The sequence below is a fragment of the Pogona vitticeps genome, chromosome 1 (assembly GCF_051106095.1).
Source record: "Pogona vitticeps strain Pit_001003342236 chromosome 1, PviZW2.1, whole genome shotgun sequence".
Classification (NCBI taxonomy): Eukaryota; Metazoa; Chordata; class Lepidosauria; order Squamata; family Agamidae; genus Pogona; species Pogona vitticeps.
In genome coordinates this window covers 96031799-96046976 of record NC_135783.1, presented here as the reverse complement: position 1 = coordinate 96046976, position 15178 = coordinate 96031799, and the positions used below count along the sequence as shown (strand labels likewise).

The 15178-nt window shown below is 39.6% G+C and overlaps 1 protein-coding gene across 7 annotated transcripts in view; it reads left to right on the top strand.

Moving 5' to 3' along the window:
- The window catches only part of CCDC162 (uncharacterized), a 79899-nt gene that overhangs the window by 18060 nt on the left and 46661 nt on the right, over positions 1-15178 (top strand). For all 7 annotated transcript variants that reach the window (XR_012086520.2, XM_020801356.3, XM_072998023.2 and 4 more), the window contains exons 10-20: positions 1324-1476; positions 2298-2399; positions 3349-3504; positions 4703-4818; positions 6024-6153; positions 6306-6509; positions 9239-9431; positions 10593-10720; positions 12262-12462; positions 13274-13395; positions 13999-14227. Coding sequence is in view for 6 of the 7 variants with exons in the window: in XM_020801356.3 (XP_020657015.3) it covers positions 1324-1476; positions 2298-2399; positions 3349-3504; positions 4703-4818; positions 6024-6153; positions 6306-6509; positions 9239-9431; positions 10593-10720; positions 12262-12462; positions 13274-13395; positions 13999-14227 (1734 nt within the window). In the remaining variant the exon portion in view is untranslated. The remainder of the gene's footprint in view (positions 1-1323; positions 1477-2297; positions 2400-3348; positions 3505-4702; positions 4819-6023; positions 6154-6305; positions 6510-9238; positions 9432-10592; positions 10721-12261; positions 12463-13273; positions 13396-13998; positions 14228-15178) is intronic.

Here is a 15178-nt window from a genome sequence, read left to right as displayed (position 1 = left end):
GTCAACATTTCACTTAATTTGGAAAGTTTTTAAATAGAATTAACATTGAGTCAACTTTTTAATGTAACATAGTTCCTGGATGGAAAACACTCTATTTTTTTTCCAGTCTCCTAATACATAAAGAAGGGAACATTTTCATACCATTATTTAAGCTTTTATGGAAGCAATAAGTAGAAAGTCTTCCCAAGCATCAAGCAGATGTTTCCAATAAAAATGCCCTAAATGGTGTATTAAATTTCCTTGTCAAATCTCTGAATTTATTTCTTACGATTTTATTTTAGGCAACATACCTGCCTCTCCTGATTGTTAGAAGCTTTACAATTAGTAATTACGGTAGTAAAGTTAGTAATTAGTAATGCTGAATCAGTGAATCTCCCTAATTTAATAACTTATGCAGTGTGCTAACTTCTTTGGATCTGAATTTTTGATCCACCATGCTTTCTGAATGTACTCATGTCACTGAGTATTCTCAGTTTAGAAGTGAAATGGAGCCCCTTGCTAGTAAACTAGTGACTTTATCATATTCTGGAGACTCGTTAAATTTAGAAAGGAAATTTGTATGTACATTTTTTATTTGTTTAAAGAAACAAAAGCTACCACAAAACCATGAACATCCAGGGTTTTGGAATGTTATGGGAACAGAAATGAGAAAATACTAGACCAGCTCAGTTTATTGTGGGAAGAGAGAATTTCTCTTAGTAGAAACTCCTCATTTGTGTGAGGATGGAATACACCTCACTCTTTGATCTGTGGTGATATGATAAGTTTAAATTATATCAGCTATTTTAGTCATACAACTTTTGTAACATAGGGCTTTTAAGATAGGGGGATTTTTCACTCTTGATGTACTTCATTGAGCACTGCTCTTAGAAGCATCATTTCTGAGGTCCAAACAACATTCTTCTTATATCATGCAAACTCCTTATGGAGTGTGCCTGGAGAAAGTAGGCAAAAATGGGAGGGCATGATGAGATATCAAGAACAATTGCAGATGTGCATACAGCAGATGCCTGTCATGTTATATCCAGGAACGATGATCCTACTGCATATGGATGCAAAGAGTGGGGATATACATTAACATGGTCTAGAGGGGTGGGGTCTAGAAGGGCGGAGTAGACATGGTCTAGAGGGGCGGGGTATAAATTTAATAAATAAATAAAATAAATAAATAAAATCCAGTGAAATCAGCTATGAAAACTCCCAAGCTAAAGTGCTCTCCCACCCTTGTCAATAAGAGCTCATCATTTTATAAATTGAGGTGTTCTGTGAAAACTTCTCTTGATTTTTGTTACCTGATGGGCATCTTTTTTGTGAGTTTCTTAGGTCACACGTAAGTTTAGAAGCATTTTCAGTGAGCAGCAGACAATGAGGACATTTCCTGTTTATGATGTTGGAATGCCTGGATTGGAAGCTTGGGGTATAGCAGGCCCCCACATGTCTTTGAAAAAGAGAGCCAATTGGATTCCCTATATAAAGGTAAAGGGGGGGGACACTTGATTTTGATGTGTTAGTAAGTGTGTTTAGACTGTAACAAATAACTTTGGGGTCTCCAGTTTCCCCAATTATCAGTGGCAAGCCGCTGTGCACTCCTTCCGGGTTGAACTCAATTCAATCACCTCAATCCTGAGAGCTTTGTGCTCAAACAGGTTGCATGTGTGCAATTAAATGCACACACCAGATAAGTAATTGGTAGTGTCACTCCTCAGAAGGCTGATCTAATATTTGATCAGGTCAGAGATTTGTACAGTTATTTTCAAAATGAAGGAATATTATGATGAAATACTGAAGCCTTCCTTAACTGAGCAGTGTACTAGGATGATGTTCCAGACCTTGAGCTGTTAATAAAATAAAATGTGATGAACCCTAAGTTATTAATGCTGGCTGAGAAGGCAGCCCCAGTCAGCTGTGGAGTGGATGGATGAGGAGATCCTCACATACAGCTGTTTTGGCACTTCACTCAGGCACCACCTGAATCAGGTTCAAATATTCAGCGTACTAGTTTTTTCTGCCCTGTGTAATAACTTTTTGCACACAAAAAACTAAACTAAACTGCACACAGAAAACTGTCCTCTCCTTCCAAAGTGAGCAGCTTGTGCCCTTCGGGAGGTTATTGGACTGCAGCTCCCCGTTATCTCTCATTATAGGTGAGAGCTATGATCCAACATCTGGAGGCCAATTACCCCATCCCAGATCTTCATTCATCACTTTGATTGGATTAGGGGAAGAAATATATACTGTATTCCCTTTGTGCCATGTCCTTTACATGCCTCCTCTTTTTGTTTTTTTCTGGCAAGCAGATTAAAGCTAAACAAGACCCCTGGCAACAAAAGCTCCTAATGAAACTGAGACAATCAAAAAAGGTGGATGGACTCTTGCTGCTTCAGGCAAAGTTTTTAGAGGTAAACAGAAGAGCTGAGGAATGGAGTTTCCTTCCTTCCCTCCTTTTATCAGCAGATTCTTCATGTATTTGTGACTTCTCCACTTCTCTATTAAATCTTCTGTCAGATCTGTCATCGTGCACATAGACAGAATTTACATCAAAATATTATTTGAATTTCAATAAACTGAAACAATTTTCAGAGTTCTAAGATCATTGACCAGGGAAGGATTCCGTAGCTACTTATTCCAAAAGCTATGTTCATTCAGGACTAGGTAAACTGACTGAACTGACCTTTCCACATTACATCTCTAGCCAACTTGTAGCATTTCTGAGATTTTCCTGTACTTATATTTTTCTCATTGATTTGATATGCTTATTAGCCATCCCTGCAGTTTAAAAACTATAAAATTACATTACCAGTAAATTAGTGGAACTTCTGGGTCACATGACAGCGAAAGGGACAAGAATAGTTTTGAAGTAACCTGAGTCACTTTGATTTCAATGGGACCAAAAATTAACTAGCTCAGTCTGTTTCCAACTCATTATTTTTGTCCCTTCTTTCAAATACAAAATTGAAGAAGAAAATTCCTTTCTCTTAAGAAAGTGCACAAAAACAACTATCTTAGGAATCAATTCAGGTGTCAGACACAATTATACTAGTCTGTGGGACTTATGTAAGTGTTCACAGTAGTCAGTGGGTCTACTGTCTTTACAACTAACAATTGCATTTAGCCCATCATGTAGACAACATTAAAACAAACTATGGGAAGATGGACTGGTACCCAAGGTTATTCCATTCATTCAGTTTTCCTGTCTAGCGAATGTTTCACATATGCCACCTCCTTTTGTGCTGGGTGAAAGTGCTGTCCTCCTTCTTAAGATGAACTCTCTCCTATATGTAAGGTCTACATGATCTGAATGGAGCCTTTTCTTTTGATAAGCACCAATATGTTGCTGTGATCAATCAGGTTTCCAACATGGAGTGGGTGATGCAGGCTCTCCAAGAGCAAGCAACAGCGATACCGCAGCCAAAGCCAATGACGTCAGTTTCAATGACTTCTTTCAATTCACAACAATATGAAGAAATCTGGGAAAAGATTTATTGCAGCCCAGAATTCTACCAGGTAATATGAAGGAGAGTACAGTATAAGCCAAAATATGTGTGGGCCTCTATAAGGCTAGGATCATAAGCATTTTCTTTTCTTATGTGTTTTCTTTACTCTTAACAAAGATCCTGCTCCAGTCCCAACTCATGAGTACACTTCAGTACTGTGTTACAGCAGAGATCTTTTTTGGCATCCTGTTTGAAACTTCTCTTTTTGCTTATTTTGTGGTGATTTGCATTTTGTTCCATCGCTGGCTGAAATGATGAAAGGCATCGGTTGATTCTGAATTCATAACTTCCATTGTCTCAGACAGTGGTACGACAGTGCGTATGATGGCAATAAGACATCACCCAGTGACTGGAATCCTGGAATCCTATGGCCACCATAGTCAGTAACCAAGGAGTCCAAAAAGGTTTCCTTTTTCAAGCACTACATGTCGTGTAAGCATAAGGCTCACACTCAAATGGCCTGTGAATGAGATCAGATTGGCATTTAGCTCACTGTTTGGAATGCTCTGGGGAAGGGTTGGTTCCCTCCTTTTGACAGTGATCCCATGATGTAATCACTGGAGAAAACCAAATTGTCCCCAGGGTGTGCCTACCCAAACCTTTCTGGCTCCTCTCAGGGCCTTCCATTTTTCAAGTGCAGCTTTTGTCTGTTTTCAGCATATTATTGCTGGGAACAGACCAAAAGCAAGCCTTCCTCTAATTTGCCAATATTGTTAAGTAGCTTAAGAAGAGAGCCACATCACAATATTGGCTAATAAATCACTTCCTCGGTTCCATGGAATAGTCAAGGAAGTGAATGGTTGTTTTTGTAAGTTTGTATTGGGCAGCAAATATTTGCTGCACTACTTTTTAAAAAATGGAATGCTTCATCCTGGAAGCTTTCCTTTGTTTTTCTTTTAAAAGTCCAGCTGAGAGCTGTGTTCCTCAGTGGCAGGAGGAGACAGGAAGGGGCAACAAGAGCGATTTTTGTTTGCTTTTCTCCACTGGCTCTCAACCAGACTTTTAAGAAAATAAAAGATAAAGAATGGCTAACTTTTGGCTACCATTGGTTGAGTTGCTTAGGACTGATGGTAATGAAACTTCAGCCTCTGGAAGATTAGGTTCTGCAAGATTGGAATGGTGTGTTGTTTCTTTCTATTTATATAATACTTTAAAAAAACAGAGGGGGGACAATCTGTCTGTAATACCAAGTCCTTACATTTGGACAGGAAAAACAAACAAATGGAGATTATGATAGCCCTGCCAAGGCAACTGATAAAAGAGTCATGGAAGATGGCAGCCTTAATGAAGGGTACAGTTTTTCAAGAAAGAAAAAAGATGCCAGGTGAATTGTTAATTCTCGGTATATGTTGTGTTTCTTCCTCATTACACAAAGTATATATTACACATGTATTTGTTTGTTCATGTACATTTGTGTAAAATGCCACTTTTTAACTGAGTGCAACAGAAGCCCTGGGTCCTTCAGTAGCACATTCTGTTTACAGATTGATGTACTGTATATATTTATAGTAATAAGCATAGTTTATTACTGCAGACCTTACATATATCTGTCCCATTTCATTGCTGCCTTCCATTAGAACTCTGGTGCTTTGCCAAACTGATGATGGTCAAAGGATAGCACTGTCTTGACTTCTGGATGTGCTCAGTCCACTCCCTCCACTATATGCAACAGTCCAACAAGCTGTCAGAAGTTCAAGTCCCCAGCCATGTCCAATACAATGGATTATTCCAGCATCTTCATTTACTGGATGCCGCATACAGGCCCTCTACATAATCTCCCTTCTGTTAACACAGGTTTTGGGGCTTTGCCTTCCTCCATCTGTTCTCTTTTAGTTTGTAGCTACAAAACATTTGCCTAACAACAAAATTGTGTTAGTGCTTCAATATTAAGGTGATGGGATGTTCTTTCTATCCCCTTCAGCTTTCAGCCCTCCATGCCGTCCAAAAACTAGCTCTGGGGGGCTTACTGGCCTTCATTGGATTTAGTTACATTGGAAAAGAACAGACTGACCCCTCTGCTAATATCAGCACTTTATGGATCCTGACTTCCAAAAATTATTTCTTTCCCATTTATAGTCCCAGTGATAGCATTTTCCACCACTGTGGTTCCAAGTCATTCTTTTATAGCTCTCAGTGCTTACCCTGGTCTACTACTGGCAGGGCAACAAATTATATGTCTCAACTGCCTTAATGGATGAGAAGGATGCTTGTTACTGTTGGTGATGTGAGCTAGGAAGAAACAAGGCTGGAGATGTGGCAATGGAAACTATAGATACTCAATGCTCTCTGCACATAAGTGTAATTGCATTTCTATAAGATTGTCCATTTGTAACCCTTATTTACATCATTCCCCTTAATGATATGAGGTCCCCTTTCTGAATTCAGTTCTGTAGGTGGTTCCATGTAGGTGATTTCAACAGAGACTTTCCTTCTAGAGAGCAAATATAAAGAGGTAATTTAATTTAGATGCAGCTTAGAAATCTCTTTGAGGAGCAGTGTTTAATTAAATTTCTTCTTGGAAAAAAATAGTTACACAACCACCTTGCAGCTGCTTGGGTTAGATGAGGACACAGAAACTAACAGCCTGGACCTTGGCCCAAGGAAAGGAGCTTATTTGTCTCTCCTTTATTTACGTCACTTGAGAATCAGACAACTACAGGTAAACAAAAACTATGTGTATGAAATATATTATTTAAGGCTGTTAAGACAGCATACAGTGTTGTTAATTCTTCTGAATGCTTTTTCTTATTGTTAATACTTATTATTTTTGTGCTCTTCTTACTGTTTAAACCTCTTGCCAATTGATGCCAGCGAATTTGCCTGGGAATCCTCAACTACTTCAGATCTATTGAAAGGTCACTAACAATCAGCACCTCAGGTGTTGCCCTGAATGCTGGCCATCTGGTTTCTACTGCTGAAGACTCCTGTTGGGTAAATGCAGCCAAAGGAGGCACTGGTGACTGTGGTGGTCTTGGTTCTCACCCCTATGTGCATTATACACCAGCAGACTATAAGGTGAGGCATGAGGTGGTATCATAAAATGTCTTCATAAAAATGAAGTCAGGTGTAACAGGGTAAATTCTGTGCAGTAGACAAGGATAACGAAAAAGACCCTCCGTGTCTGTAATCTTCTGCATACACTTTGGATTTTTGCCCTAATAATGGTGATTGTAAAGTCCCACATTGGAAGGTAATCAATGAACCTGAAGTGAGAAAATAACACTGCTCCTGTAACCAGACCTTGCCCTACCATTAGGCAGAGTGAGGCAGCTGCATCAGATGGTAGATTGTAGGTGTCACAAAAGGACAGGATATACTGTAGTTATTTATTTTTATAACGTAGGAAATGGTGTTTCTGGGATTTGCTGCCTCGGCGTCAAAATAACTAGATTGGCTTTGGGTGCTTTGTACTCTGTCAGGAGGGCTGCAGTTGCTGCTCTGCCTCTGAACAGAAATACCAATATTATTGTGAGGCTTGGACCTTTGTTCGTTCATTCCTTCACTACCGGTGCCATTCATGCCACTGTCACCATGGAAGCTCATTGCCAGGTGGTAACATGCAGTTATTATTAGACTTTATACCATGTGCAACTGTTGTCCCACCCACCCTCATGCCCACACCAGAAACGCCCAGCAAATAGATGGGTATAAACACATGTTGGCGCATAGCCTAGATATAATGTTCCATATGTCTGAAGAAGTGGGTTGCAATCTACAAAAGCTCACACTGAAATTTATTTATCTTAAAGGTACCACAATGTGCCCCCCCCCGTTGCTACTGAAATCAATGCACACAGCCTCACGGCTGTTGCATTTTATTTTTTATTTCCTTTGAGCCTTGATACCTAATTCAAGCATTCTAACATTGGAACTCTGCACTAGAAGAAGTGGATTTCATGTAACCTAAACAGGAACTTATGACTTCTGAGCACTCATCACCCCAACACAAAGCAAACTACCCAGATGAGTTCACATTGACCTGAGCTAGCATCTAAAATAATCTCCAGCCCTGACAATGTACAAACTGCCTAAGGGTGCAACTACACTAGGAAGCCAAATTGGAGTGATTTGGCTTTGCTGCAATTTGATTCACAGCCTGTGTTGATTCATGCAACGGTTGCAGGTTGATTGGGGAGTTCACAATTCATACTGGATGTGATGTAATTTCCATCACATTCCTTCATTCTTCTGATCTGACTTTTACCAGTCTGATGGGGGCATAAATGCAGGAAATAATAACAGTGACCCAGTGATAAAATGATAGATTGATCTAGTGCCAATTTCATATATGTAAGAATTTTTTTAATGGAGGATAATCGGAGGTGAGGGCATGTTCCCCGGTCCTGAACATCACACCCCAGTTGCTTATGTCACAAAAACACCACCTATGGGTATACATCCGCCTTTACAAGAAAGTATCACAACTAACCACATAGGGAAAAGCCTGTTTGAATAATTCCAGCTTTAAACAATAAAAGCCGTCCCTTGGCAGAAAAACAAACTGATTTTGAAGCAAAAGGGGCTGGGCCAATTCGAATCAGCCTTTTATATCTTGTGGTCAGTAAAAAAAACCTTCAGTTTTACCTGTTTAACCAGTGGAGCAGATCCCATGGTATCTGACCCTGTAATACATGATGTAAGACTCTCACTCTGTATAAAAGAACTGTTGGCTTCACACTGGATAAGAGACAGCTCTGTGCTGCAAATGAGTTCTTGTATTTTCAAAATGGAGATTCAGAGTTTACTGCCTTCTATAGCCTTTCATCCTCCCAGCAATACAAAGGGGCCATTCAGGCTGAACTGTAACAGCTGGACAGTTTTAACTGTCTGAAAATCTTCCCCATTACAGCTCCAGATGATATGCAGACTCCTCTGCTCTCACACTGATCTCCCAGACACATACACCTTTTTGAAACTTCACCATGCCTGATGAAGGAGGGGTTTGTATGTGTGAAACTTTACTTTTTGGATGGACTTATAGTGATGTCACAAGAACACAGATTTTAGAATTTGCCATAAGGCCAACAGGACCTCCCTTGCACTCTTGTTGAAAGTTCGTGGATGCAAACTATAAAAGAAGTTAAAAAATAATGGAGAGGATGGATTCGTTCTGGCTGCTCAAGCACAGGAAGAACTTTTGTTCTCAGAATGAGAGTTATTCTCCTGGAAGGAAAGTTCCGTGAATGCAGTTCTCCTTTGAAGGGTCGCTGCTCGTAGGAAGAGCACAGCTATTGTGACCAAATATTTATCTATAGCGGTGTGTACATGGCCTAAATGTGACTAAACGGGGAGAAAAGGATTCAGATGGGAAGGTCATGTTAATATAATAAATATGCATTTTTTTCATATTATAAAATCTCTCCAGATTGGGTCATTCTAGAGCTGATCAGCCTAAGTAGGATAGCAGCATGACAACTGTAATATTACACTGATTCAGTGACTTCCCTTTCAGCATACGTAATATCCATTCATTCCTTCTAGGTTTATTTTCAATATTTATTTTCTATTTTGTTTCTCGGCTTTTATGGAGCCCTCTTTTGAAAATTCTAGAGATTCATAAATCATCATGGCTACCAATGTTCAGACCACTAGTCTCGCCCACCCCAAACCACATGCTGCCTCCAGTCACAAAATCTTGTTGCCAATCATATGGAAATCAAAGAAGGTGTGGCTTAATTGAACAATATATTTTTCATCCAGCTTTGTTGATCTCTCTCTCTCTCTCTCTCTCTCTCAACATGCAGGTCCATAGTGTGAAATTTATGGAGTTTTCAGAGATAGAGAATCATGATGATTTTTACACCACAGAAGAGGTATATATCCACACACAGGATCAGAGAGGGATTTTTGTGATGTATGATGTTGCCCTGCAGGACCTGAACAAACTAGAAAATCAGCTTTTGCTTGTGGCAACCCAGTACATAGAAGCAGAGAAAGGTAAGGTAACATTGTTTACTAGCGCTATAATACGTTCAGTGGACCAAAGAGCATTGAGACTGACACAGGCCCAGTGTAAACAGAGAAAACTGGGTAGCAAAAGCACAATCAAGTAATAGGACCAGGATTGAATATCCACAGGAATGATAATGGAAGTACTGTAAATTTTCATTTGTCTGTCATGAATGATCGGGTTATCCTAATCTAGTCCACCATAATGAGACTCCAGATTGTTTTCTGAAGGCAAGCTTGGAAGTTACAATAAAATAGTCCAATAAGGATATATAGCTAAATTCCATTGTGATTGTAATTTGATAAAGGACAACTTCATTCTTTTGTGGTGTAACTGTTGCTGAGGGAGTTGTCTACTGATGCTGTAAAAACTTGCATGTTAGGTTTAAGGTCCTGTCAGGTCAGGAAGTCTGATGCCTGAACCTCTCCCTAAAAGCCCTACAGAACTTTATTACCCTCTAGGCAAAAATCAGAAGTCTCTGTTCATCACAGCCAGCATTTATCCCAGTTAATAACTAATTCCATAATGAAATCAGACAATAATTTCCAATCATGTCAAAGTTCATCTGGGTATCAAGGCATAAGTCTTTTCAGCATTGCAATAATTTCAGCCAACATCAGCTTGTCTAATTCCATAACCTTTATTCATCTACGTTGCTTCTATATTTAATATCCGTAATAAAACTTCAAATATTGAAAACATTAAGTGACCTTGTTCCCAGACTTGGCTGGAGGGCTGATTAATTGTTTTGCAGCAACCTTTAGTAAACTGCTGTTCAAAGCTCATTTTGTTGATTTGTAGTATCTCTGTAGCAAAATGTACATTTTCAGGATTGCATTTTCTACAGCCCCCTTAATTGTTTTAATGCTCTATACACAATTTAACTTCTTGACAGTCCCATTTATAAGGTCACAAAGTGTAGATTTCCTGAGTACTCCCAAAGCATACAAGGAGTTTTGGTTATTCCTGAAATGTGCACAGATGGCTGATTTATACTGAGCTATGTGAATGAATGACATCTGAGAAGTCAGAGCATGCGGATGAAGGGACAAGGAAAAACAGCCATGTTAAACAGGCATCTCGGCTACAAGAGCTTTGCTTGCTTACTTTTGTATCAGCATCTGCTCTGCTATCTTTGTCTTTCCAAGGCCATAAAGCCAACAGTGATTCCTGTAATAGCAGCCGCTCAGACTGGGCACATACAACAGTGGATCGAGCTGCAGTACTGCTTGACCTTTGGACATGTGAAGCAGCTTTCTTAGAAAATAAATGGCAGGTATACACTGTGTGTATATTTTTCACATTAAGAACCTGAGAGTGACTATAGTCAATTAAGTGTGCAAGTTCATATGGTGAATTGTAGGTAGCATGCACTACAGTTAGCCCGCTGTATAGAATTTAGTTTAAGAAGCTCAAGTCCCTCTTGTGGGAAGTGCACTTAGCTTCCTAATAGATTTCTTGGAACTCAGTTCTAAAGACCTGATTTTTCACTGTAGCTTTTAATTATTGAATTTTATTCTATCCATTCATTTTGAGGCTGACCCATATTTTTAATCAAACTACAACTTCAGATTATTGCTACTGTCTTCTGCTGCCTTTTTGATATAATTATTGAAAATTGTTCATGCATTGAATGCATATTCCATTCCTATTTTTAATTATTTTTAAATATTATAATATGCCAAAATCCTGTTGCTTAGAATAGTAAATTGTACAAGAGTACAATTTGATGCGTCAACTCCTCTGTAAGTTCCATTGGTTCAAACAGGACTACTGTGTGATTTATTTTTGCACAGCAAGTCACAGTTAAAGTAAGATCATTTGAATCAACAGAACTGATGGTGGAGTTGCCTCACCATATCCCCATTGATTCAATGGGCCTAATCTAGTGTGATTCACTACATGGCCATATGGAAGGCTATGTAGGCTTGAAATGTATATTAAACATGAAAAAATACAAATAGTGATGGAACTTGCTTATTATCTATGTCTTCATTTCCCTCCCCCATGGGATTCAGACATTAGCTTAGCTTTCAAACTAATTGTGTTCTTATAGTTTGAAACACTCAGAATGGTTTCCAACTGTCACTTCCCTGCCTATTGACACCATCCTGCAATGGGAAAAGACAGAAAAGTATAAACATACACATAAAACTCCTCAAAACAAGGAATGATAAAAAGGAATTAATCAACTGCAAAAAATCAGCTAAAAGTTGATTTAGAGACTGCTTGTTCATAGCAGAGATCAAGGCAAGCATCAGGAGTAGGTATTGTTGGATACCTCCCAAGGTCTGTCCCACTGTAGGGCAAGCAGTACCACTCCCTGGAGCCACCTGCTCCTCACGGTCATTCCTGAATCAAACCAATGGCCATCTAGTCTGACCTTCTCTTCACATAGTGGCCTGCCAGTTGGCCACTATGAGGAACCTGCCACTAGGCACAAGGGTTACTTCCCTTTCTCTCGTGTTATCCAGCAACTTTTATACAGAGATATCCTGCCTTTAAGATTGGAGGTGAAATATAGCCATGCTGACAACTCGCTGTGGATAGCCTTACCCTCCCTAAGATTGTCCACTCTCATTTTAAGGCCGTTTAGATTGGCGGTCCTCACTACCTCTCCAGGCGGTGCTTAACCAGGGACTGGGTTGCTTCCACATCCTATCCCGATCTCTCGCAAGTCAGTTTCAGTGGATGGCTCAGGTTCTAGCAATAGAAGAAAGGGAGAAAAATATATTTCCACCTCCCTTTGATAAAGCCATTTAAAAAGGACAAAGGAAAAACAACACTTTCTTGTTTGTGTTTTTAATATATTTTCAGCTGCTGGATAGTTACTTTGAAGCATACCAACATGCTCTAGATCCAGAAGAAAGATTTTCTTTGGCTCAAGTCATAACTGACATCATGTACAGACGCCCTCGGTTTGATTTCCAGGCTGGATATTTTCTAGACATCTATAAGGATGAGTGCACTTGCCTAAGGCTTCATACACAGCTGGTGAGGGATGTAATAAACCAACAGGTGAGCAGTCAGTGTTCTGTATAGTTAATGCTCAGCTGAGGCCAAGAGATACCATGGTTTTCCACATGAGGACCTTGAAGTCCAAGGTATAGGAATCTTATAATTACATTGCCGTAGTGCAGTGGGCTAGTATGATTCCTTCACAGCTGTGAGTCCAGAATAATCACTCAGGATGTTCATGATCAGATAAAGAGTTCAGCTTATGCTTTTTGCCTCATGAAATATATTGAGGCTAGAACAGGACAAAATGAACAAGCCTCAACTACAGAAGCCCCTAGAGTTGGCTTTCCTGAATATAAGCATGCTAAAGCATGCTATCATATAGATTGACCCTCCCAACTGCCCATCCATCACAGGCTGGAGGAGATCAAAGAACTAAGTCACTTGCGTGAAGAAGGGAGAAATGACCTAAGGTCAAAAATCTATAGATAGTCATTAGAGAAAGGCAGCAGATGTCAAGATGCACATTTCTACCTTGCTCTCCCTCTCCTCTTCTTTCTTTCTTTCTATCCTCCTGTGTACTATTTCTCCACTTTCTTTCCATCTCTCATCCACTTATCAAGCAGCCACTGTTAGCGTTCCTGCACTTGTTCAACACAAGGTGCATGCTACAAGGTTCGTAGGAAGTGAGAAAGAGGAAAGAAAATAAGTTTATTCAACTGGTGAGTCTGGCAATCTGATTGTGCCACCATGCCTACTTGCAACATGCTTGTAACATTCTTGAATTGTTATTAAAAAGTCGGTCCTTAAAAATGTTCAGAATTCTTTGCATTTTATATAATCTCACAAGAGATGTTTCTTTGATTTTCAGGTAGATAAGCAACGTAATTACAACCATAAGATTTGGCGTGATGGCCCCAAAGGTGGTATCTCTGAATTTGGTTTCCCCCCCTATATAATTTCAAAACAATTAATTGCTCTTAATAACAGCCTGTGAGTAATATTGTCTTCTATTCTTGTCAACCTTTGCTGCCATTATTCAATTAAAATCTGGAACAATCCAGTTCTGCTCTTGTTAGTTTCTTGAATTAAAAAGGTTCTGATTAAAATAAGGTCATCACACTGAGTTATCTGAATAGTCTATTAATCAGTGGTCAGAGCAAGATTGCCATTTCTCATCCTTAAGTTTAAAAGTTGAAGTAATAATTATGCTACCTGTATATGTGTATGTGCATATATGTTACATATACTGTATATTAATAGTCTTGCTTTATTATTCTTCAATATTCATTAAACCTTCCATTATACAAAATATTCTTCCTTTTAAGTTCCTGAATTTATTTGACTTCCCATTTAGTCCACTTAAAGGAATCACAGAAAATCACACACAACATAGGGGGGCCCAAAGTCTCTGGCTACCAGAAAGGTTTATTTACGTTTTGGGCTGATGTGTTCATTTCCTTTTATCTTGACTGTGAATGGGAAGGTGATAACTCTGACAGCATTTTCATGTCATCAGTTTTTTAAAAAAACAATACCCATTTGTTCCTGCTCATAATTGTTTTTTTAATGCCATCTTGTCTCTCCTTTCTAAAGCATAGCTTCAAAGAACACTTACTTGTTGGAATTCCACCCCTCCCTTGGACTGGTGTCTTTAATTCCAAAGGCTCTGGGTCACGTCCTCCAAGAGTTCCAGCAAATCAGTAGGCTAAAGACAGCCAGCGAGGCAATTAAACTGGAGAAGCAAGTCCTTCAGCTTGCACTAGACACATGGTTCACTATGGAAAATCCAGAGTCCCTTTATGGTCTTCAGATTCAGAAAGATGTATGTTTTGTCTTCCTCCTCATACATTTGTGGTGATTTCTTATTGTTTTGAAGTAATGGACCTGCAGTATGTTGTATTCTTTTACTTGGACCTGCCTCTGCTGCTAGGAGGAATAAGCTAGATGCTTGAGGCAGCTTACAGTATTTGGAATGCCATTTAAAGGCAGCAGATGATCAGCCCTTTCCTTTTATTTTATTGCATTTCCACCCCATTGGAGATAGCATGGGTGGTTGTGGTATTTTCTGCCACAGATTCCGGAATAATCTTCCTAACTCTGGGTACTGTGAAGCTTGCTTGCTTGCTTGCTTGCTTGCTTGCTCGCTCGCTCGTTCGTTCGTTCGTTCGTTCGTTCGTTCGTTCACTCACTCACTCACTCACTCACTCACTCATTCATTCATTCATTCATTCATTGGTTACAACACTTATAATAAAAAAATAATAAAAATAGAGACATTAAAACCAGCAATAATAACCCTTAAAATAACAGATGGCACTGACTAATTCCCAGAGTGTATGGAGGAAAAGAAGGGAGGGAAGAAGAGGAGGGGAAAGAAAAAGAAAAAAGGAAGGGGAAGGTGGTCAGCTAGGGTTGGTGCGGAAAGCTTCCCTGAAAAGCAATGTCTTTAACTGCTTCCTAAATGCCCACAGGGAGGGGGGGCTAGGTGGAGCTCCTTCGGATGCTAGTTCCATAGAGTTGGAGCCAGTGCTAAGAAGGCCCTAACTCTTGTAGAGAATTATGGGCCTCCCTTGGGGTGGCCACTTGGAGGAGCCTTGACTGGGATGGTCTTGTGGACTGGACAGATGACATTAAGGAAAGACGTTCCAACAAGCTTGGTGTGGGTGGAAAGATGGCATCATTGGCTCTCATTCTTCCAGCAAGAAGACGCCGTGGGATAGCTTTGTCCTTACTTGAGTAAATGCTATTGAGTTCAGAATGGTGTTGTTGGTGC